The 25,715-nt window shown below is 42.0% G+C and overlaps 1 protein-coding gene and 1 long non-coding RNA gene across 3 annotated transcripts; both read left to right on the top strand.

Annotated features, from left to right (window-relative positions):
- Positions 1-1,401: 1,401 nt before the first annotated feature.
- Positions 1,402-3,327, top strand: LOC112842205 (uncharacterized). The gene is made up of 2 exons (XR_003213928.1): positions 1,402-3,080; positions 3,212-3,327. It is a non-coding gene; the product is annotated as an uncharacterized LOC112842205 (long non-coding RNA).
- A 12,366-nt stretch (positions 3,328-15,693) lies between these two features.
- On the top strand, positions 15,694-25,682 carry usf1 (upstream transcription factor 1). 2 transcript variants are annotated; one of them, XM_005465478.4, is made up of 11 exons: positions 15,694-15,834; positions 16,497-16,558; positions 16,671-16,720; positions 17,556-17,668; positions 17,887-18,000; positions 21,057-21,195; positions 24,053-24,140; positions 24,238-24,296; positions 24,372-24,466; positions 24,564-24,692; positions 25,030-25,206. In XM_005465478.4, exons 2-11 carry the CDS (start codon positions 16,551-16,553, stop codon positions 25,117-25,119), a joined length of 885 nt encoding a protein of 294 aa, XP_005465535.1. In that variant the 5' UTR covers positions 15,694-15,834; positions 16,497-16,550; the 3' UTR covers positions 25,120-25,206. The 2 variants fall into 2 exon arrangements, with proteins under 2 accessions (XP_005465535.1, XP_005465533.1); XM_005465476.4 differs by having other exon boundaries at positions 15,700-15,834; positions 21,042-21,195; positions 25,030-25,682.
- Positions 25,683-25,715: the final 33 nt, after the last annotated feature.

Genomic DNA, 25,715 nt, shown 5'->3' with positions numbered 1-25,715 from the left:
TCTGACCTCGGGAAATCACATGATAGGGTGGGGCCAGGTTTCACAATGAGCTCACCCGAAACCCTGGCTGATTGGGACCCACACCCACTTTCACACCTTGGCTCATGTGATTAGAGGATCATCAGGGGGTCCTTTGTCCCTCTTTGGGGGGAAACTCCCACTGGGTTTAAATCTGGGACTCCCCACCAATTGACCCTTAGAACTGAAGAAGCTTCTCGGATGAGAGGTGAAACATCTCCAAGCAACTCAAAGAAGTCCAGACACTTTTCTTTCCAAGCTCCTTAGTCATAATTGTTCATGCTAATATAATTGTAACCTATGTTGTAGGAGAGAAAAATAACATAGTCATAACAGGACTATCCTCTGCCCATGAGCGCTTTGGCACGGGTGAGGTGCCCATGGCAGCACCCGCTGCTTGTTGAGAGTAAGAGCGATACGCACTTTCACGTCAAAAAGTCATCATAAATAAGTCTCCAATAACAGCAGAAAAAGTCACCAGATTTGTGGCTAGTCACTTTTTAGGAAAAAAAGTCGCTAAGCAGGTCTGAAAACTCGCTAAATATAGCAACAAAGTCGCTAAGTTGGCAACACTGCTTCAGTGTCAACAGTGTGGATTTTGTAGTTAATTGGTGTTTTGGCTTTAAGGAGTGAGTGAGGTTTCACAGGAGAGTTGGCTGAAGGTAACAATCTCCTGCAGGTTTCGTCTCATAATCCAGGGTATGGCCTTGATGGAAGGAGAAAAAATGAAGGGAACAGTATGGATGGTAGGTAAGAGGAAGTGATTGGTGGTCCAAGTGAAGAGAATGAGTGGGGAAAGGTGGGGAAGGGTGGAAACATGCGCAGAGCAAGTGAAAGGAAGAGGAAAAAGAGAGACATGAGGGTAGTACAGAAGAAACCGACATGTCAGAAGGCAAATCTGTGAATGTCAGTGCAAGCTTTGAAGAAGAGGGCGTAAAGAAAATTGGTCCACTTAAGTTAAGAAAAACACTTAAAGCACAAGTTGGACAAATCAAAAATGCTAAGATTTTTGAAGATGGGAATTTACTGATCAACAAACGAGGATCCTGCAGAAAGTGACAGATGCAGAGGCGTGTTGTTGAGCAAGAGAGACAGAGTGAAAAACCCATGATAGGGAAGAAACGAGTAATGAAAAAGGTTGTGGACATGGTTGAAAGAAATGTCATAGTTCACCTGATATTCCTCATATCTAAACTAAGTAGTTGGGCAAGTCAAGAAGGGGAATGTGGTGGTTCAATTTATACCCATATTAATCCTACAGTGGAATGCAAGGAGTCTTTTGTCAAACGGTCAAGATTTTAAACAGTTTATATACAATCAGACAGAAAAACCTGGCATAATTTGTATACAGGAAACATGGTTGAAGCCTTTTTTTGGACTTTATTTGGATATATTGCAGTCAGATGTGATAGGAAAGAAGGGAATGGAGGTGGGTGTCTTTCATTGAGTGAGGTATTCCATATAAAATAAAGGAAAGGGGATTTGGACTATGTAGGAATAGAGGTATGGATTAGAGGGAAGGTATATTATGATCAGTCCACTGATAATTTGTTTAGGGATGACTAAAACAACACCAATATGTGCTTTACAAGTAAAATCCAGAGAAATATTACAAGGCAAGAGTTAAAGGTTAATTATTGGATAAATTTGAAAGTTCATAATAAAAGTCATCCTATTAGAAAATTGTTGGGAAAGAGGAAAGGATAAAAAAATAAAAATAAAAAGTTTTGGGTGGGTTGAGGATAATGAAGCTAGAGCATTTAAAGTTTATTACAAAGAATTCAGTCAGACAGTACAGTGGCTTTCAGGCCTACATGGACATGGCAATACATTAATGTAGGCAGATCATTATTGGATATAAAGAAGAGAAAAATTACAACAGATATTTGTCAAGAATGTTAGAAAGGAATAGAAATGTGGGGAAACCTGCAGTCAGCTGAGACTGAAGTAGTCACTTGGATGAGCGACGAAACATTTCTTCCACTGAAAACGTCCAGATGAACAGAATCAACTGTTTGGGATTTACTCACCTGGATGACTGAGGATTATCTACAGACCTCGGAGACAGGATCGTAACGAGGCACAGATCTAAGGAAGGTTACAGAACAATGTCTGTAGCCTTGAAGGTTTCAGTGAGCACAGTTTGGAACCACCAGGACTCACTAGAGCTGGCTGCATAGCTAACAGGAGGGACCAGGGTAGAAGGGCCTTACTCAGGGAGGTGGCCACGAATCTAATGGTCACTCTCACAGAGCTCCATTGTTACTCTGACAAGAAAGGTGAACATTCCCGAAGGACGTCTCTCTTTTTTTTGGAAGCAGAAACTGGGAGAGGCTGGAGGGAAGGATGTACACAGCAATGGACGGAGACATCCTTGATGATAACCTGCTCCAGAACGCTCTGGACCTCAGGCTCAGACAAAGTTTTATCTTCCAACTGAACAGTTTTTGGAATAAGGCTGTAACGTGACAAAATGTGGAGCAAATGAAGTGCTGTGAATACTTTCTGGATGCACTGTAGGCTGTGGAGTTTAAATGATTCTCAGTTGGTACTAAGGGACCCAAAGTGTGTGCAAAGATTAACCCATCTGTAATAGGGCGGCCCTTAGCGGCTGGAAACACAGTGAGTTGGACGAAGGCAAGTGCAGTGGAACAAAAGTATTTATTTGCCATACAGCTCTCCTTACAACAATTAACTCCGAGCTTCTTCACAGCACAATATATCCTCCTCTAATGACAACCAGCAGCCTTAAATATGTTCAGCTGTCACAGACCAAACCATTATTCCACTCTTAGGTAAATTCTTAAATCCCAACCTTCCACCACAGTATACAATATATCAATTAGAATAAATACATAAATACATTTCACATTTTCATATTAATAAATAGTTCACACTTTAATTTTACACCAAACCCAATATTATAAAAACCCAGAAACCCAAGCACAAAAAGATTCACCACACTCTCTTTACCAATGGTCTCTCCTGGAACCTTTAAATGGTGTCTGGACCCCCGGGGAAACATTTGCCCAAACACCCTGAAGAGGACACAGGCAAGAAAGGTGAGTAATCATTATCTTACAAACACCTATTTGCGCCACTTTTCTTCCTAGATTTCACACACACTTGCATTAGTTTTCCTTACTGGTAAACCTTAATCATAATCTCAATCACCATTCTTCTCTCCTGACAGACAACCACCACATTCCTTGATGAGGAGCAGCTGTGCAGGATCTGAAACAAGGCTACCAACTGATTTTAAAATTCCCAATAAATAATCAATAAATATTTAAACTTCTTGTGTGCAAATGTTTTACTGTGCAAATCCATGCTTAAAGTGCAATGCTAAATAAAGTGCTTGATAAGGTGCTTTTAATAAAGTGAAAGGTGTGCTCTAAAGTGCTATACAGATAATATAATACAAATACATTTAGTAAGGAAGTCCTCTTCCTTACACCATCCCTACACAATTACACCATGAACACCAGCCTGAACTGTTAATGTAATGATACATGATATATGTGGTTTACACTGAGTTCTGAGCCTACCATCCAAATCCCACAGAAGAAATCGAGACTGCGTATTGTTTGCGTAACAATGCAGTTCAACGCCCACTCACATCTTGCATCAGGTGATCTCAATGTCCCGTGATAGATTAAGGCAAGGTCTCACAATGGTTTCACTCGAAACTCTGCTGATAAGGACCATATCCCTTTTCACACCTTGGCTCATGTGATGAGACACAACTCCCACTAGGGCTTAACTACCTGGGACTCTCCACCATCCAGTGTTGGAACTGAAGAACCTCTTCGAATGAGAGGCGAAACATCTTCAGGAAACTTAAAGTAGTCCAGTCGCTTTTCTTTCCAAGCTTCTTAGACTACCATGACCTTGATAACTGAGAACCTTCACACACAATACTTCTGTCTGTAAAGCAAAATTGTCATGTCCAAATTTCCGTTTCAGAGCTCTAGACTAACTTTTTGACATGGGCGCAACGGTACGCCTAAGTTAGGCGTACCGGCACAAAAGTTAGGCGCACTCAAATTTTTCAACCGCATCGCTTAACACCGCAGTTTTACATGTGCACTTTCTTTGGGGGGGGAAGTCCATACAGACAATATTCATTTCTAAATTATTAACTAACAAACTTGTGCTTAAATTGCTTTGTCAATATTGTAGAAAATATTAAACTTAATCATCATCTTGGCTCCTCTGACGACCTGTTTGCTGCTGCTGAAAGGCTGTGGGGAGAGGGGACACTTGGGCAGTGCATTTATTGCAGCATATAATGCGTTTTCTGGATACACGGTGCTTTTTCAGCATTCAAAGATTGATGGCACCGTGTCAGAGCTGGCTATGAATTTCAGACGGATCAGGCCTTAACTTAACACAAAAGTTATCAATAGTTCTTTTCATCTTTTCTTATTACCCACAGCTACATCCACTCTGTCAGGCCTAGGCTGCTCACTAGGGCTGGGTATAGGGCTGTGCGATATGACCAAAATCTCATATCCCAATATTAAGACATCTATCGTCCGATAACGATATAAATCACAAAAATGTAACATTTTCTGTAAATTCTGTGAATGTCGGGCAGCTTGACTTGCGTGAAGTGTTTCCAGCTGGGCGTCGCGTACCTGGAGTCAAGTGTTTTAACTGATGCATGAAACGATACATTTTTAAACATAGGTTGTAACGGCCACCGTTTTCTTTGTATTTATTACACGGCATGCTGCGGGGGAAAAGCCTGTTCTAACGTTTGAGTCTAAGGTTTATTTTTTAGCACCTGACGGCTCTTTTTTGCTTCTTATCCGTAAATACTCTGCATCTTTCACGTGATTCAGTTTATTTTGAAAAGTCTCAACAGGATCTTGAGCTTTATTGTGAAAGGTTTATGTGGAAAATAAACAAGCGGACACGAGGTGGTTTTACCGTCGTTGTTGCTAACGACAACGCATAAAAACAAGCGCTTTTACGTCCGTAGTGTGGTTATATTAAATATAAGAGAAAGAGAGAACTTTAAGAAATTAATATAGCCGCTACAGTGACCATCAAAACGATGAAAAAATATTGTCGTAAACAGTTTATTTTGCGACACCACGAAACAAACGATAGCGTAAAATGAAACGATAGACGTTTTTATATCGTCATCTGATATATATCATTATATCGAACAGCCCTAGCTGGGTATCATCACTGATTTCTATAATCCATTCGATTCCAGTTCTCAAAGTCCTGATTCGATTCAATTTAGCCTCAGACAGTCAGAAATATTATAATTCTGATCATTTATCAGCACTGATACATGTGAGACTTCATCAGAATTGTGAACATCACAGCAGATGCCTTTGTGTCAAAGTAACTGAGAATAAAACACAGAAAAACATGAAGGAGATTTTCCTGGTCTGGCGTTTTATAGCAGATAACCTTAAAAATATTCTGCAATTTTGCATAATTTTAAGAAGTTTAAATTTCTTCAGTATTGAACAGCAGAAATTAGGCTTTCTTGTCCGAGGTCATTTAAGTGAAAAAAAGAAAAAGAAAAGACAGCGGCCGACAGCGCTGTAAACAACGGTAGACTGGTGGGTAATAAGCGAATAAATAATGCAGAAAACAGAGATTTGAGACGGGAAACTGTTCTTGAAGTACACACAGAGAGCTGTGTATGAAGTGTGATATATATATATATATATATATATATATATATATATATATATATATATATATATATATATATATATATATATATATATATATATATATATATTTTTTTTTTTTTTTTTTTTTTTTTTTTTTTTAATTATTATTATTATTATCATTGTGGTGGAAGCAAAACAGCAAAACTTAGAGGGAATTCATGACGACATTGATCAAATGTGAAGCGTAGTTTGCTGCTTCTTTTGCTGCTGGCTCGGCGAATTTTGGTTGGAGAGACAAAACCTGCAGCTCAGAATCAGCGCAAAAAAGACGGAAACACAGCGCGGACCCAACGCGTCAGAATCGCTGAGCTCCGACAGCGTGTCCGTGTTCGGGCCATGGGGTGAGAAAGCCGAGAAAGACGAAGCTGATTCTGATGCGTCGGGTCCGCTCTGTGTTTACGTCTTTGTGTGGAATCCGTTAATGAATTGATATCGCTTTATTCAAGCTACTCACCTCTCTCTTCCACCTGCACTTTCAACTGGACCACGGCCAATCAGAGAGGTCCCGCCCCTGACTATCTCTGATTGGTTTAGTCCACGATAGGGACATAATGGCCGTTTATCAATGCCCAAGTACGCGAGTACGTACTCGCGTGCTCGGTGAGTACGTACTCGCCGAGAACGCACGGGAGTACGTACCCGCCGAGAACGCGAGCACGGACTCGTGGGATGTTTCTCAATTCTCAAGTACGCGAGCACGGACCTGTGATTTGTACAGTCGGAACACCTGCGTACGTGATGATGTCACAGGTCCGGAGGTTTTACTGCCGTCCCCTCCTAATTTAACTGTGAGTAACATGTTATGAAGCTTAACTTTAATCACAGCCAAACCGGTTTACTCAGGAACAAATAAAACACTGAAATAAACCAAACATTAACATTTAGAAGTGATCTAAGTGACTTATATATCATTTTTAACCTCAGTAGTGAAACCTCTATTAATAAAAATAGTGTACATGTACATACGTGTACATACCTTAATAAAAACAAGCAGGTGAGATGTTAGAACGCTTTTATTTTTATTTTAGTGGACACTTAATACTATAGACAGCTGCTGGGGTTTCTTTAACCTGAGTAGAGAGAAGTCCGCGAGCGGGGGGGGGGGGCGATGTGCCGGGAGTCCGCTGTTGAGTTTTGGACGAAATGCATTCTGGGATATATAGCTGTCCCAAGTCTACACTGATGCATGCTCGATAAAACGGGCGGATCGAGAACACATCCGGGACTTTTTCGCGTTCTCGGCGTGATGCGTACTTCGAATTGGAACAGTACTTGGTCTCCGACTGATGACGTTTCACGAGTACACGAGAACGCAAGTACGCACAAGTACGCATATTGATAAACGCCCAATGTGTGTCTGTTGTTGACCACACGGAGAGTTGCAGAGATTTGATTTGATTTTTTTATTTTTTTTCTTGTTACCCGAAAATATTTGGTCGCACCGGTGCAACCAATTTTTTTTTTTTTTTTTTTTTTTTTTTTTTAGTCGCACCACTGAAAAATTTGGTCGCATTTGCGAACAAATTGATCGCACTCTAGAGCCCTGCGTTTGTGTTAATGTGAGCGCTGTAGTGATTATGGATGTATTTATTCATTTTCTCACTTAAGAGATTGTCAGGTTTGCTGGTAGCTTTCAGTCTACGAACAAGAGCAGCTTGAACCCTCTATAAGAATGGAAACTATTGAAATAAAGTTCCTGAACAGCTGAATGTCCTGCTGTCAGCCAAGGCTTTTTTTTTTTCAAAAATCAAAGTGAGATTTTTCTGAACACTGAAGCAGGACTGGGCAACTCCAGGCCTCGAGGGCCGGTGTCCTGCAGGTTTTAGATCTCAATCTGGGTCAACACACCTGAATCAAATGATGAGTTCATTACCAGGCCTCTGGAGAACTTCAAGACATGTTGAGGAGGTCATTTAGCCATTTAAATCAGCTGTGTTGGATCAAGGATAGGGCTGAACGATTATGGAAAATAATCTAATTGCGATTTTTTTTGCCCCAATATTGCGATGCGATTATTTTTTTAAGGTCTTTGTCTTCTGTATTATTAAACAAAGACAAGCAATACATCATATAGTATGGCCAATACTATATTACATTAATTTTAAACTGTTCTTTCCTGGAAGACAGACCTCTGTTATGATGACATGAGGTGATGCATGAATTGATGACTGACATTTTTATTTAACTTCTTCAATCACAACAGTATATTTGAACATACACAATAGTTTATTTTTAGCTTACAAACATCTGAGCATAAAGTGCTGACAAGGAACCCTGGTGTAAACATTAAAATGAAAGTCGGTACAATGTGCAGATTGCAGAAATATACATAAAAAAATTATGTAAAAATAAAGTAAAGAGTAAAATTAGTGTTAGACATACAATTGCAGTTATGATGCAAGGTTTCACCATTTCTCTCTCTCTCAAATTCAAAGTTGCTTTATTAGCATGACTATGGGAACAGTGTTGCCAAAGCTATTGTTACATACATCATGACATACAAGAACATAAGACCATAAGACAAAAACAAAAAAGAAAATACATAAGAAGTGGTGGGTACATCAGTGTGGGGTTGACATAACATATCTAGAATTAACAGCAGTAAAGAACAAGATAAATAATAGTGTGGTGTGTTTGTGGGAGAGAGTGATACACAGGCTCGCGCATACATGCATGCACGCGCTCTCTCTCTCTCTCTCTCTCTCTCTCTCTCGGCAGTAACTTACCAATAGCAAGATGTAATCTGTGTCCGAAACACTGGAGCCTGGTCCATTCGTTCAGCTGTGCTGCTTTCACCATATTTGACGCGTTGTCCGTCGTTATGCAGACAAGGTTGTCTTCAGGGAGATCCCAACACGCAAGCCCCTCTCTCAGGCCAGCAGCAATGTTTTCCCCTGTGTGGTCTTCGGGGAAGTAGGCCGTTTGTAGGCTGCGAGCTTCGAGGTGGAGGTCTTCGGTAATGTAATGCACCGTCAGACTTTGATAGGGCTCTGCTGTACGGCTTGACCACATGTCTGTTGTCGCCGCAAAAAACTCAACAGCCTTTAACTCCGCTGCAACCCTCCGCCTACATTGCATATGTAGCTCGGGTATTGCAGTCTGACTGAAATACGTGCGGGAGGGCATTCTGTACCTCTTATCCAGTGTAGTTACCAAATTATTGAACCCAGGCTTGGTCACCGTATTGACGGGCATCATGTCTTTCGCGATGCAGTGGGTTACTGCTTTGGTGATTTCCACGTGCCGTTTTGAAGTGCGTTCATATGGCGTAACACCTTCAAACAGTTCGGTCAGTGATCCTTGCCGAGTAACGTTACTAGGTTTATTCTGCACACTACTAGATTTTTTTAGCCATACATCTATCATACTCTGTTTTGTGCTGAGTCTTAAGGTGCTGGTACAAATTCGTAGTGTTTCCCCGAGATGTAGAAACTCTACCAAGACAGGTTTTACACAGTACCTGACTCTGTGCGACATCATCTCTTTTAAACCCAAAATATTCCCACACGGCTGATGTGCAGTTCCTCTTTGGTACTAGCATCCCCGCAGGCTCTGGTTCTGTTGAACCTGAGGCCATTGTGTAGGCTACAGCTTTGCTTGCTAGTTCACTCTCGGTAGACTGTTTCAAAACTTTGCTCCCCGTGTCACGTGACCAAAGTGCAGCCTCTGTGGTTAGACAATCTCGTTTGATCATATCACATGTTTTACTCGCGCATGTCACGTAAACAGAGTATAATCACAGCCTTTGCGGTTAGAAAATTGCACTTGATCATGTCGCGATATTATCGCAAATGCGATATATCTTTCAGCCCTAATCAAGGACACATCTAAAAAGTGCAGAACAGCGGGCCTCGAGGCCTGGAGTTGCCTTCCCCTGCACTAAAGTGTGTGAGCTAAATAATAGTTCATCAGCACTAGAAGTTATAAATTTAACACCTGTACAAATTAGTTTGGGGGAACTATTAGAACTGGAGTTTTGTATATACATCTGAAAAATGTCTTGACTGTGTATGACATGATGTATCCAAACATCTGATTACAGGTTCCATCTCTGCCAAAAAGGTGGGGGATTTTGGTGTGTTTACTGCTTGCATCGACACAAAGGAAAATAACAGTCTCAGGTTCGAGCCTTCAGTGTTAATGCCACTATCACATCGAATGCATATGCTGTACTGAACCATAACATTAAATGGAGTGTGCCTTTATATTAACCATACCATTTGATCTTTTCAAAGATTGCAGTGCTACTATCAAGACTGTTCACACCCTCCCTATAAACCCTTCAGCTGTGAATTCAAGACATCGAATGGAGGTATACTAGCTACAATGAAAAACGTGATGTGCAAGAATTATACTGTCCCATTAACAGAACACAGTCCTGGCGAGTTGCAAGAGACTGGTAATGTGACAAACTTCACATGCACACTGACAAGAAACAAGAGGACTGAAACGAAGAATATCACCATAGACTACAAGACACAAAAAGAAAAACGTAAGTATTCATTACCCAGCACCCTAACTTTGCCCCTAGATTTCTTAGCAAGATAACCCAGAATGGGTTCCATGTTAGGTTAGGAGAGAAATATGTTTTTACAAAGGAGATCAACTAATCAATAATCATTACTTTAGAGATGCAACGCAGTTGTAAAAAGCCTAGTTGGAACTACCACAAAGGTCATTTTGAGCACCTTGGGAAGTGTTGAATGCCTGTTTATAGACAGACATTGTCCACTTTAGGATTGCATGTGTGCAAAATTTCACAAGCATATAGCCACCTTTAAACTGTTGAGCAAATTTCACAGGTGGGCAGAGACTCATAGCAAGGATTTAGTTCAGCAGGTGATCACTTAAAGGTCAGTGGCTCAGCCAGTCTTAAATCTTCACTGTAATCAAAATACAAGAGAGAGTGATTTATTTCCTGATTTCCTGTTGGCTATAAATTGCTAATACTACCCAGTCATATGCAAAGTGTTAACAAATTGTTTTTCATCCATTGTGTTTTTTTGTTTTCTTTTTGTTGATTTGTTTATTTCCATTTTAAAAACTTACAATAGCTAAAACTGGAAAATGAAATCAATATTTTGTGCCAGTATTGAGCCCCAACTGTGCTTGTCAGTGTAATAATTTTGTTTAATTAACACAAATATCAAAGTAAGTTGATACTTGCCAGTGTCCTAGTATTTAAAATGGATTTATCAATAATTATTATGTAAAAAAAAATTTGAAAAGTGCTCTAATGCATTCAAAGCATTTTGAATATGTTCTAGGCTTTAGGGGACGATGGTTAGCATATAATTGACAATTTCCTGGCAAACCAGCTTCCAGTTTGGATTCAGGAGACAGACACTATCTGTACTTTTAAAATTCAAACTTTCCTTTTTGCTAAAGCATAAAGTTAGGGCTGGATAAGGTGACCCTGAATCCTCCCTTAGTTATGCTGCAATAGACGTAGGCTGCTGGGGGATTCCCATGATGCATTGGGTGTTTCTTCTTCACTCACGATGTGTTAATAGACTTCTCTGCTGAATCGTACTTGTTATTAATCTCTGTCTCTCTTGCCTGGCATGTCTTTATCCTGTCTTCCTTCTCAGATGGCCCCGCCCCTCCCTGAGCCTGATTCTGCCGGAGGTTTCTTCCTGTTAAAAGGGAGTTTTTCCTTCCCACTGTCGCCAAAGTGCTTGCTCATACGGGGTCATGATAGGTTTGTAGCTTAAACCTATTCGTTGGAACGTTGAAGACAATTTAATTACACAGCAAAGCAAGACACGAGTAGGCAAAGTTCTTTATGTTTCCGTGCACGGGAGAGAACCGGACAAACGCCGTTCCTTCGCTTGACCCCAGTTTCTCTCGTCCGCTCCCCCGTAACACTGCTCTTTAATTGGGGTTACATGAATATGCATAGGGTCATTAACATATGACGTCTTAACATATGATGTTTTTTTTTTTTTCACTGTATGTATTATTGTAGGGTCTACCTTACAATACAAAGCTCCTTGAGGTGACTGTTGTTGCAATTTGGCGCTGTATAAATAAAATTAAATTGAATTGAAAAATAGCACACTCGATAATTAATCAGATATCAAAGAAAATAACTGCCAGGTTTAACAATTCTGAATAACTAGTGCTTGCAATGTTACTGATTTATTTATTTTTAATACATCTTTACAGTAGAATAGATCTGCAGGTGAAAGACAGAATTTGTGGTTAAAATAATCTAAAATAAATGAGCTCATGTCTTTTTCTAATCACGTTTCCTCGATCCTAAAGCTTACCAGATACAACACTGAAATGAATGAGTGTTGTCCACTCATGCATGGTGTGGAGTGCCGCAGTTGAATCCATGCAACTTGATGTGTCAAGAGAACAGATCAAAGAAGTTAAAAGAACTCGAGCTCAATAGAAATGCAGTTAATTCATTCAAAATCCAGCAGAAAGCCTTAACTGTGTAGCAGCAGCATCACTGTCAGGCTCCATCAAACGAGATGAGACGTGCTCTTCTTATCCTTACAGAACGAATCCCAAAGTGCTGTGCTGCAAGCCCAACCTCCCTGTGGCCTGTGGTGCTCCTCACTCTGTGGAGAGTGGTTGACTCCTGATGAAGGAAGCATGAAGGACTGTCTCTGACCGCTTTGACTAACACAGATGTATCTGTTCCATTTAGCCATTTTAAAATTTAAGAAACTTTCTAAAATACATTTCTATGCAGGCTTCCATTACTTGCTTGATCCCCAAGTACATGCAGTAATGCAGTATGTTAACATATAAACTGGATTCCAACTATGATGTATGATAATATGATATATTAAAGACTTATGAATTAGAAGTATTAACTCACTTCCGTTGTGTCATTATTGCTTTTTTTTTTTTTTTAATAGGACGTTTGGCCGTCATTGAAACCAGCTCCTGCTGCACATCGCAACACAGTATTCAAAAGCACCTTAGTTTTCCAGCGTTAAGAGTTTGTGGAACAACCTAGATGTGAGGATAGGGAAGCTCAGCGTCACAAAGATCTGATAGCAAGGAAAATGAGTTCACTGAGTGGGCGAAGCTGTATTTTTGTCCTTCTGTGAGCTCCAAAAATGTTGGGACACCGTGTAAAATGGAAATAAAAACAATGCAATGATCAGCAAATCTTAGAAACCCATATTTTATTTACAGTACAGCATAAGATATACACCAGATGTTTAAACTGAGACATCATACTATATCAGGAAAATTGCATATTTTAAATTTGATGCCAGCAATACGTCATAAATAAACTTCCAGAAGTCTCTTATGGACTGTTGTTAAAAGACAAGAGGGTAATTGCTGCATTGAATATAATATGGCTATGTGGGATTCTGTTTTATTACAGTGTTCCAGCTTTCACTGTGGGTTATGATATTCACTGTTCTCTGAGCTTCTTGCAACCTTTCATGAAAGCACTGAGTCTAATTCTTACCTTTGTGTAGTACAGAAACTGACATGTTTGATTTTGCTTGGTAAATTCCTCTAAGCCAGATTGTTGATTGTTAGTAGGTAATTACTCTTAGCCTTTGCCTTTACAGCATGACTGCCATGCAGAAGTGTTTCTCTATGTAACCCTGAATTGACTTAAAAATAAATCTAGAAAAGAAAGGCATGTTCTGCAAAACACCGGGGGGAGGGGGCTGGAAACATAAGTAGCTACTGGATTGTGACTGTAGTTCTTTAAATATGTCCTGTGGAAGGCAGGATGGGACCTGCTGGTTCTGCCACACAGTCAAAATGATCTGACTCTTGCTCTCCAGCTTCACAGGGCTAAAGTGTAGTGATGTAAAGCGCTATACAAATACAGGCCATTTACCATGTCTGTGGTCAACAGAGTTGTGAGCTTTCTTGTGTTTGTCTGTGTTCCAGCAGGAGACAAGACGCTACCCAAGGTCAATGCTCATACTTATCTGAAACCTGTGAGGAGCAGCACGGCTTGTGCTTTGATTTTAGCATAAATGCACATTTAAAATCGCAAGCCAAACAGGAACCACATAAAACATGGGTCTTGTTTTATCTGCAGTGACCTAAGATGACTGCCATGAGTAGATTTATTACATATCAATAAAATCTGTGGAAAATTGATCAGATGTCTTTAAAAAAAAAAAAGGTCATGTTGTAATATAATTTGACCACTAGGTGATGACAATAACCACGTGAAGTATCAAGGTCTGTGAGACGTGGACGTTACGTTTTTAAAAAAAAAAATATATATATATTATTATTATTTGAAGCCAACGGGAGAAAACGTTTTTAGTTGTTTAGGGGTTTTTTTTGTTTTGTTTTTTTTTCTCATCAAAAGAGCAAGTATCCTGTTTACTAACACGCTGACTAACCGCTCTATCTACAAAAAGGGCTTTTTGGATATTTCAGGAATGTAACAGTGGCGGTGTCCGGTGCTTCTTTCCTTTTCTTTATTTCTTTCGCCAGTCCTCGAGACCTACTGACCTGCAGCGTTTAGATGCATCCTTGTTCCAACACACCTGAATCAAATGAATAGCTTGTTACCAGGCCTTTGATGGCATGCTGAAGATGTGATTCAGCTGTGTGGGAGTAGGGATGCGTTTGAAAGCTGCAGGGCAGTAGCTCTCAAGGACTGGAGCTGGCGATCCCTTCTTTAATGGAGTGGGGTGCTGAGAACAGGTTCTTATGTTCCAAAAGGCGCTTTTTCGAATCTCTGGGGTTTTGTTGGGATGTGTTTTTTTGTTTTTTTGTTTGTTTGTTTTTTTGTTTTTTTCCTGTTTGTTGTTCCTCCACGCCGACATTAAACACCACAACTTTCACTGAAAGCAGTGTGGCGCTGTAAGCTGGCGACTTCGCCACGGACGCAGAAGCCTTTAGAAGGCATTTTACCCGCCACCACACCCGCACTGGTTTAGCTCAGTGGTTACTTCTCAGCACCTTTGAACCGCTTCACTCTCGTCAGAGAGATCGAACCACGGGCGCTGTCCAGTGTTTTACATCTATTTTTCTTCCACTCAGAGTGGATGAGGAAGTGATTCCTTAAGCTTAACCCTCCAGTTTTGTGCACACGCCCCCTTACTTTAGTGTTCCCGGTCAAAATTGACCGGTCTGTTTTAACAGCTCTTAAGTTAGCATAACAAACATTTTTCACCACAAAATTTAGTTCAGTGGTCGTTCAGTGAGTGGGGATGGGGGCGGGGTGAGTGGATTGCCATTCATGTCCCTGCCGGGAACACCACAGATGTAACAAGGTTGCTTAAAACACTCAAAATTCAATAAAAGAGGTGATCATCGCCTTTTCAAGTGCATAGTGTGGAGGATGTCATAAGGCTTTCAGGCAATCGGATATTTATGAGTGTTTTAAGTTGTAAGTCGGTCAGATTTGACACGACAGGACTTTGCCACACACAGACGCCTTTAAAAGGCTCTTTTCCCGCTACGGCTTCCGCGCTGGTTTAGCTCAGTGGTTACTTCTCAGCAATGTCTATGCTTTCCAAGCCTTCGTCAGAGGGTTCGAACCACGGGCGCTGTCTAGCGCTTTTACCTCGCCTGGCCCGAGCACTCTTTTTTTCGTTTGAAAACGTTCATAATACATCACGCTTAGTATTACATCGAGTAAAAACTACTAGAATAATAATAATAATGCATTTTTTATTGCAACTAAAACGGCATTTCCGCCAGAATACTGGAGACCCATGTTGATTTCTGTCATTGTTTATTTTGAATGTTGACCCTCTGCGGATGTAGTGAAGTCATTGAAGGATAAAGACAACACTGAAGTGACCGAGGGACACCCCACAGACGCCTCCATACGCTCTGGACATCCGAGCTGAACAGTGAACCCTCCTGGGCGCAGAGCACACACTTTCAGGTTACCTGTGTCAAGCTGGTACACGTTAGGACTTCCGTGAGGTCCTCTTTCATGAATGCACCAATTTACTCTGAATAGTGACGCAAATATATCTTTGGAAGTTGTGTAACATAGACTCATTAGATATTGCTGACAGACAATTTTAACGGAAGTGTAGTTATTTGTATATAGCTGTTACTGATCTGGAACCAGCCGACTTGATCTCCTGTGGCGCATGCGTAAAGCTGAAACAGCTCTGTTGACAAATATCGGAGGAGGGACCACTGCGGCGTAAGTAGATCTTTGTTCAGTCTGGAATATCTTGGCTATCATTTAGAACTAAGCGCATAATTTTGACATTAGAATGTTTATATAAAAACGTCGTCTTTATAGCGAGGGCAGACACTGTTTTCACCGAGGCAGCAGGAAGAGGAGTGCTTTGTTAAACATCTGCAAAAACCGCTGGGGCCGTACGGTAATGTAACAGAAAAGACAGGATCCTCGTCGAGTCGCAATGAGACATTAGATTTCCGGCAGAACTGTCAAATTAAAAGCGCCGATTTGGCGCACAAGTCGAAACTTCGCTCAGTCATAGCAGTAAAATACAAATATAAGCTAGATATAACGTGCTATAGTGTTAAATGTAACACTGACTACAACAGACACCGACGTTGAACACTTCAGTGACTTGCCTTGTTTGCTGCCACCAGTATTGATGCTTTAACTTTGAAGGCGACATCTGCTCGTTTCCTGCAGACCGTGACATTCGCACGGTTTCTGCTCCTTCGGCGTTAACTGCTAGCTACCGCCAACGTTTTTCTAATGTCGTTTTAGCTGCAGTCTCCCGCTTTAAGCGCGTGTTCGCTCGAACGACATCATATCGACACACGATATTTTATAGTCGTGAGCAAAGTTTGTCCCACGTCTTTGTCAAACTCATGAACTTGTTTCAGTCTGGCTGTGGGAGCGAGTGAAGGCGGTCTCCTCGTCCAAGAGCTTCCCGAGCAATGAAGAGGTGAGTGGGGCGTTTAAACGCGCCATTGTTACACAGTTACGACAAAGTCAAGGACTTGTATTTAACAGGGGAATGAGCTAATTTATGTATCCTCTGTTTCCAACGTGCGAAGTCAGCAGAAAAGCCCTGAACAAGACGGCACTGTTACCGTCAACGAGGAAGGTAAGAAAGAAATACAACTGTGTGTGTGTGTGTGTGTGTGTGTGTGTGTGTGTGTGTGTCACTGCCTTTAAAGTTTTCCTATGAACACTGTACTAAGGGAGTGCCGAGGTACTTGTATGTGCTTTAAACAATCCGATGCAGACTCGAGCGGTTCTGCCTGAGAGTACAGTTGAGTTGATGGGACTTGGAGTCTCCTTTGTCCTGCTGCTGACAAAGATCCAGTCAGTATCTGCCAACTGAAAGCAGACTGAACTTTCATTTTGACAGTTATGATGAGTTACACAGCTATGTGGCCAGCTGGCTAGATATCTCGTCCTCACCAGCAGTTATTAAGTGAAACTGCTTCATTACTCATTAAGAGCCGATCAAACAGGCAGGCACACACGTATTTTCACTGCTGGCACATGGCTATGGATACAAGGAGCTTTTAGGTTGGAGGAGGTGAAGGAAGTGAGTTTCCTTCTTTACACACAGGTTTGTGGAGAAGCTTAATATTTAGCTAGCAGGTTAACCTGAATTCCATGTGATTGTAGCTGTGTAGTTTATCTTAAATAAGGGTGACTCCAGGATACACTAAAAGACAAAGAGGGATCGCATTAATAATGGATTAATAAAGGAGTGACTTCAGCTGACCTGGAGCGACATGATTGTGTTGTTACTATAACATTTCCTTTAAGTCTTTGCAGTTTTGTAATCTTCCAGAGCATATCTGGTTGTTTGGGACAGCCAAATCATAAGTAACACAGTTTCAGTCTTTTTAAACTGCTGCTGTGTCCTCAGACTTATTTCTGATGGTTCTAGGGCTGTCTTACATTTTATACGTTTGCTTCTTCAGGGTCCGTAGCTACCGCTGAGGATCCAGCAGCTATTGCTACCATTCAGTCTGCTGCCACCTTTACTGACCAACCCATCAAATATCTGTTCAAGACAGAAGGAGCGGGTGGACAGGTAGGACGGAGTGCTGAGAGGAAGGACTTACTTTCATTCTGTCACTGTTTGCTTGTTTGTTTTCTGACACTTCTAATTTGAATGTAGTTCACCTAAGCACAAATGCACAGGTTCCATCTTAGAAGTTCAGGTAGATTGGAGTGTGTTCTCCTGAGGTTTACCTGTCACCTCAGAGGTAATGAGATATCAAGCACTCAGTGTAATGCGTTGTGTTGCAGGTGACCTACAGAGTGATCCAGGTGGCAGATGGCCAGTTGGAGGGACAGACAGACGGAGCTGCAGCGGTCAGCCTGGTCGCTGGTTTCCCCGCGACCACTCAGACTGTCACACAGGTGCCAACAATAACTGACAGCTAACTGTAATCTTAGGAGCTTGGAAGGAAAAGGTGTCGTAAACCACCACCTCTGTTCAAGGATGGTCGTTCACAGTGGACATGGATGGCTTCTTACAGTTCTCTTTCAAACCATCTGTCTTCTCTGTCCAAAATGTGAACACTGGCATCCTCAACAGAGTGACCTTTGACCTTTGCAGATGTACAGCTGAGTCTCGTCCTGTCGAGGTGGCTCTTCTGTGTTGTGCCATGTGTTTTTGGAGTGGGTGTTTATGATGAGTTACACAGCCATGTGGCCAGCTGGCTAGATATCTAGCGAGTGTAGAGGTCTGAGCATTGCACAGCATATACTGCAACGTTTAGTGTACGCCGTGCAACTGTCTGCCAGCTACAATCCAAGTTTAGGCTACGTCCACACTAGCCCCGATAGATTTGAAAATGGCGTTTCGTCTGAAAACGCTCGGCATCCACACTAGCGTTTTCAGTCGTTTTCACAGAGTTGTGCGTCCACATTGAAACGGCTGAAAATGCTTACTTTCCAGTCCTGCGCATGCGCAAAAGCGAGTGAGAATTAAAGAATTTGAAGAAAAGCTGTCTGGAGCATGTACAAACTGATATTAATCTTTTTTAGGGCTGTCAAAATTGAGAGCAATCAAAACAACCGCTGTATAATGCCCTCCGCTATCTTTGTTTAATTGGTCACGTGACTGCATTACATGACTAAAATGCGTCATCGTTTTAGAAAGTCTGCATTTTCGAGTGTCCACACTGCGACGGGACAGCTGCGTTTTGAATGTATTCGTTTTCGAGAGCGTTTTCAAAACGCTGCGTTTTTCCTTGGGGAAACCGCTGTTGGTGTTGACGGGAGGCCAAAACGGAGAGAAAACGATGCGTTTTCAAACAAAAACGCATTAGTGTGGACGTAACCTTAGAGATCCTTCCCAGGCACCTTAACAACCACTCACGTCTTGCACCAGGTGATCTTAATAAGTCACATGATAGGGTGGGGCAAGGTCTCACAATGGTTTCACCCGAAACCTAAGGATAAGGGCCCACGCCCTTTTTCACACCTTGGCTGCTGTGATGAGTAGGGCTGCACGATTAATCGTTAGAAAATCGCGATCTCAATTCATACTTATGTGCGATCTCATTTCCAAATGACAACAATTTAAAAAAAAAAAAAGGAAAAAAAAAGACGACGACGATTGTACCGCATTTTGATCCGGGATGTAATCTGCATGAAAACAAGCGCTCACTCTTCCTGCTCAACAAATGCATGGGCGGAGCCTTATACCACGTGATACAGAAGCTGTGCCGTGTGATGCTCAAATTGGCAGGGAAAAAACAACGGAGAACACGCCAGGGATGACGAGAAAGTGACAGGAGAAAATCCGTCCCAGTCAACCACCCAAACATCAACAACGGGAACCTTATACAGCGCTTCCCTATACACGTCGAACTCCCGCAGGCACAAAGAAATTACGGAGGCTATTACTTATCACCTGACCAAAGATATGGCTCCCATCAACAGTGTGCAAAACGAGGGATATAGGAAAATGATCAACACCCTAGACAAACGCTACACAGTGCCGTCCCGCAACTATTTTTCTATTGTTGCACTACCTGCTCTATACACGCAGTGTCGAGCAACGGTGGAGACGGAATTTCAAGCAGTACAACATTTTGCCGCAACCACAAAATGTGAGGCATTTATTGTTTTTATGTTTATTTATTGTTTTTATGTTCAGTCTCAACTGCTACGAAGTTGATGTGCAGTTAATAAGTGCAATAAATATTTATACTGGAAAAGAAAATCGTGAGAGAATCGTGATCTCAATTCTAAGCAAAAAAATCGTGATTCTCATTTTATGCAAAATCGTGCAGCCCTAGTGATGAGTCACATGATCAATAATGGGTCAACGTCCCACTAAATCCCCTTTTCCATTAGTACCTACTGGGATTGGCTGGTTTGCCATTACAATATAGTACCTCCAAGAATATACCTGCTGATCGGTCTGTGGCACAGCGTGTCGTAAACGAGCGACACTCCTGACAGGCCAATCGGTGGTGTGCAGTCTGACCACGTCACATTTTAGCTTGGAACCCCGGCCGAGCAGGTACTAAAACAAGTACCTGGTACGAGGTACTATGACCTAATGGAAAACCTTGTTGATTCGAGCAGGAACTAATGGAACAGGGCTCAAGTCTTGGTGTTAGAACTGAAGAAGCTTCTTGGATGAAGAAATGTCTTCAAGAAAGAAGTCCAGACACTTTTCTTTCCTTGGACTACCATGACCTGGATGACTGAGAACCTTCACAGACACACTGACCACTAACTGAATAAGAATACCGTTCTAGTATTTCCAAAGGTGGTTAAACATGCAAACACATGGGCAGACTGACAGAAGCGAGGTATCGGGTTCGATCCCCAGCGCCATCCGCCCCTCTGGCCAACACCAGTAGGCGGTAGGTGAAGTGTCTTGCCCAAGGACACAACGACCAAGACAGACAGAGCTGGGGGTCGAACCGGCAACCTTCCGGTTACAAGATGAGCATCCCTTGAACCACGATCATCCCATCGCTTTAAAGGAACCCATTTGGTTCACTTCCATCTACAGTTTTATTCTGGAGTGTCACTGGGTAGCTCTGCATAATTCAGTTCAAAATAATACTAATAACACCCGCCCTGCGGAGGGTCATCCTCTGTCTGAGACAAGCTGCACGAGCACCCTTACTTCCCTCTCTGATTGGCTGCCCTTCGTATGCAGAGGGTTTGAGCAGGAGGTGGGCGGAGCTTCTGTGCTCAGAGCTGCTGCTGTGGGTCTGAGATAACTGTATCAGGGTTCATTGCTCAGTGATGTGTAAAAAAAAAACTGAATCATTTAGAGCGTCCTAAAAAGCTAAACTGCTGGCTCACAAAAGAGACGTGTGCTTTGATCCAGTTTCACAGGAGCCTTTATGGCTGTGCCACTGTGTATGTGAGTCACTGAAGTCTGTGGAATTGGATATTATTCAGTCATATTTACTGTCTTTACTGTTCAGGCTGTCTTCTCACAGTCAGAGGCATTGGAGGGAGATGGCAGCGCTGAGACACAGTACACTTACTACCCTGCCACCATCGCAGATGCCACCACTGGTACCATGGTAACCACCGTGCAGGCGTCTGACACGCTTCTGGGCCAGACCACGCCCACAGGTAATCACTGCATCAGGCCTGGATGTTTGTGTGCTCTTCAAAAATACACTGTCACTGCTCTTACTAAGTTCGTGTAAGACAGGGGTGTCCAAACTTTTTTCACTGAGGGCCACATACATAAAAATATAGGAGGGGCGGGGCCACTTACTAGAAATTAGGTATATAACCTTAACTGTAGTGTATTAAAGTTAGAAAAATCACTTAAAAGTGGTCAAATGTGTTATATTGTTGAATATAATTAAAAACAAAACTGCCTTCATCACAGCTTTCCATAAATGGATCTTTAAGCTTTGGTAGCTCATTCTCAGAACAGCAGCAGATTTCTTCTTGGACAGAAGATTTACAGCACAGAGAAAAAACAATAAAGGGGAAAATGGGACGGGGACATTTCAAGCTTGTTATTTAAGTTCTTAGGCTTAGCAACACACCTGTTAACGTTCGTTTGAAACGGTTATCAACATTAACAGACTGAACTGGACTTAATAACAGGAGTGCATATAATTTTAGTGAATTATTCTGGTGAGTATCAGCTGCGCTGGGTATGTAAATCGGGCCATCCAGCCACGGTGCTCTCGTACGCCACTCATGCCAAAAATCCGGACAAATGTCACTTGATCAAGGAGCAGATCTGCATCAGATGAAATCAGCTGACTTTGCGTGTGCGTGCGCTGTGCACAGCGGTGTGTACTCTGTGTGTTAACAAGAAAAACGCATATAAGAAGGTGGTGCGCAAAAGCAGGGTAGTGACAGAATTGATGCGCATTATTGATATTTGAAGCATGTGTACCTGCACATGCATGCTTATTAACACACGGGTACTGTGGAATATATTTTTTACTCACCTAAAGCGCTCGTGCTCTCGTCCACTCCCCGCAAAAAAAATTAGCAGCTGTGCGGCGTCTGTGGCATCAGTGCTCTCATCGCATGCAATGGAGTAAAAATCAAAAGCACAGCTTTATCAGACAGCTGCAGTTTAATGTTGGCTGACAGTCTTCAATGCGTGGCACAACTGGATTTCTGGACATGCTGACGTTGTTGAAGTCCTGCACTTTTTCCGGGCACATTATTTCGGTGACTTTAACGAGGCCGTGTTTTATGAGGTCTCCATCTGAAAAAGGCTCGCCATGTCTTGCGATGAGTTGGGCGACCTCATAGCTGCTATTGGAGCCTTTTCCTGGACAATTTGAGCACGAAAAAAATACTGTTGCTGACCCCGCAGGATAGCTACCCTTTGCTTTAATTCCTGCTCTCGCTCAGCACCAGTGTAGGATGCATAGGCCTGATGTTTGGTTTCATAATGATGTCGTACATTATACTCTTTCATAACTGCCACAGTTTCAGTGCAGATCAAACAGACACACGTCCCCTTGAATTCTTTGAAGAAATATTCACTCTCCCACCGTGTCTGAAATTTTCTGCACTCACTTTCTACCTTTGGCCTCTTTGGTTCTGCCATGTTCAGTAACTTGGGGGTAAATTTCTTCTGTGATTGTCCTTTTTGGTGGAGCAACTGCCTTGATCAACAGTAGCTCCCCCTGGTGTTAAAACTAAGAAGTGCAAAACACTAACACTAACACTCAAGCAAAAGTTGAAGTGCGGGCCATATTCTATTCTATTTATAAAATTACTTGAGGGCCAATTAAAAATGGCCGGACTTTGGACACCCCTGGTGCAAGACATCCATGAGTCAGAAGGCTGAAGAGGTCAGATTTTTCCATAATTTAAAGGCTTTTGTGTTGCAAATTCTTCGTCTTATCCATTATAAAATGTTTTTCATGTGCAATTACAAAGTAGAAAAATCCAAATCTTCACCTTATTTAAATCTACTGGCCACATTCTCACGATTTTTAGCACACGTTTGATTTTCAGACCTCTCAGTCCCATCATGACCACTGGTTCATTTTACTGTGACATCATTGTTTTAGTGCGATTTATTCATGTACTACCCCCAGTGGTAGGTGGTCGACTGGTCTGCGTACAGTGCTTTAGAACATGAATTTGTCCCCTTACCAATTTTAGTTTTTGCATCTTTGTCACACGGAAATGTTTCGGATCATTAAACTAAGTTTTATATTGGGCAAAGATAACCAAAGTAAATTTTTTTTAAAAAAGAAAAAAAGATGATTTCATTGTTTATTGGAAAAAACGTTATCCAGACCATTCCCCCCTCTCTGAAAAAGTAACTGTCATCACGAATCAACCACAGTCAGACCTGCTCAGTCCAACTATCGAACAAAGTGAGCAGCACATGGTGCCACAATCTAAAGAAACAGCTGAGAAACAAAGTCACTGACGTCTGTCAGTCAGGAAGGAATTATGAAGACATTTCTAAGGATTTCTCAGCACAGTGAGAGCCATCATCCATGGATGGAGAAAGCTATGCTTCCCAGGAGATGTTGGCTACACAGATCACCCCAAGAGTGACTCCTCCAGGAGCTCACAAAAGACCCAGAAATCCACCTAAACAACTGCAGGCCTCACTTGTCTCAGAGAAACTGCTGTTTGTATTTACTCTGGTTATTTTTGTCTAATATGCAAAAATGGAATAAATCATGAATAGGTGAGAACGTTTTCACAGCGCTGCATATGCAGAGCGAGGCAGTGAGAGACACTGGGGACATTTCCTGCTGAGCAGTACCAGCACACTAGTCTTCACCTATAACTTCATTAACTTCTCCAAAGTTGAAGAATCAGCGTTTTGACATCCAACACACATGTGAAACTTGCAGGGAGCAGAAGATGCTGTGACGCAGAAGATGCTGTGACACAGCAGTCTGCAGCAGTCACATCGTTTTCTGATTGAAAAGCATGAATCTGGTTACACCTGTCCTCTGAACCTGACTTTATTGATTTACAGGGCAGCTTTATGTGATGATGTCACCACAGGAGGTTTTGACAGGGTCCAATCAAAGGACGATTGCACCTCGAACTCAGCCGTACATCGCGTAATTCCATCTCACGTTTCCAGAATTCGAGCACTTGATATTTAACTTCCCTGTTAGCTGAAGCGGCTCAGTATCTTTGTTGTAACGTGTTTTGTAGGAAGCAGGACGCTCCGCGGGCCTCCAGAGATGAGAAACGGCGAGCCCAGCACAACGAAGGTGAGTGCAGACGTGCAGCAGGAACTTGATGTGGTTGTTGTGAACGTGTAAATAAGCGAAATGTTTCACCGACAGTTGAGCGGAGGCGCCGGGACAAGATCAACAACTGGATCGTGCAGCTGTCAAAGGCCATTCCAGACTGTAACGTCGACTACACCAAGACGGGACAGGTGAGCGTTGAGGCACGCAGTAAAGGCGAAGTTGAGCCCAGTGGGCTTCCAGCCCGTTTGAGCAGAAGCTGAAGCTTTATTGTAACTCCTGTTTCAGAGTAAAGGGGGGATCTTATCCAAAGCCTGCGAGTACATAAAGGAGCTGCGACAGAACAACCTGAAGCTTGGGGAGGACGTCAGCGTTCTGGATCGTCTAAGAGTTGACAACCAGCTACTGAGACAGGAGGTGTGTCTGCTTGAAGACTAAAGCTGCCCAGTGTCCCAGTAACTCTGCTGCTTTGTAGCATTCACCTGAAGTTTGAACCAGGACTGCTTCCATTCCAACTACATATATAATACTTCATTTGATCAAACATGTCTCACAGAATGGCAGGCTGCACTTTCTGAAAGGCTTTAAGAAGACGTGAACACATCTAATTACTGCTCCATTTTCTCATGATTTATTAGTTTCCACTGTAACCTCTATCAAAATACAGTCGTCATAAAGTCATGGTGTTTTATTCCCGATGCAAATGTAAGCCGTTTATTCATGCCTGCTGCATTCCTGCTGTGTCCTTTCTCAGGTGGAAGACTGGAAGTCCAAGAATCAGATCCTGAGGAACCTCTTGCGACAGCACGGCATTGTGGGATCGTCCAGCACAGAGTCTCAGTGAGAAACCTGCAGTCATCAACCACATGTGGGCCAAAGGTGTACTTGAAATACTTTGGAGATACTTCATTTGTGATCAGTGTGCATGAAACGGGGGGAATAAGTGAATATTGTCATTAATATTCAAATCCAACTTCTTTGCTAAATGACATCTTTAAATGTTGTTTTCCAAGCTTTTTACAGCATTCTTTTATCTACAGTACAATCATCATATTGATTTAGCGAAGCCCTCATTTAACGCCTCCCTGCACAAACATTATGATTGTTCATTACCGTTAGCCTCCAGTACAGTAAGCTCACGTTTCTTTTCCTTTCTGTGTATCTGTGTATTACATGCACTCATTCATATGTTCTTGTTGTTTATCACTTTGATCAGTCGATGCTATGAGTTTGTTATCCAAGAGTCTGACTCTTTGCTTTGTATTTTTACTGTGTCATGAAGCGTCACTGGGGACATATATTACATTGCAACAATGTAACTAACTAAATAAATTGGAGGGGGGGCATTGCATAGTATGTAGGGTATGTATGTCTTTATAATAAAAACAAATATTATGCTACATGTCACGAGCCGCTCTCAGCTGTGATTATTAAACCTTA

Source organism: Oreochromis niloticus, linkage group LG14 (assembly GCF_001858045.2).
Source record: "Oreochromis niloticus isolate F11D_XX linkage group LG14, O_niloticus_UMD_NMBU, whole genome shotgun sequence".
In the NCBI taxonomy this organism is placed as follows: domain Eukaryota; kingdom Metazoa; phylum Chordata; class Actinopteri; order Cichliformes; family Cichlidae; genus Oreochromis; species Oreochromis niloticus.
The sequence above is the reverse complement of the archived record's forward strand: the minus strand, read 5'-3'. Positions and strand labels throughout refer to the sequence as shown.

Excerpts from the sequence above, each read along its gene's own strand:
- usf1 (XM_005465476.4), top strand. Across the intron at positions 21,196-24,052 it reads GGGCCAGACCACGCCCACAG|GGCAGCTTTATGTGATGATG; the intron begins GTAATCACTGCA and ends ATTGATTTACAG. Across the intron at positions 24,467-24,563 it reads ACTACACCAAGACGGGACAG|AGTAAAGGGGGGATCTTATC; the intron begins GTGAGCGTTGAG and ends CTCCTGTTTCAG.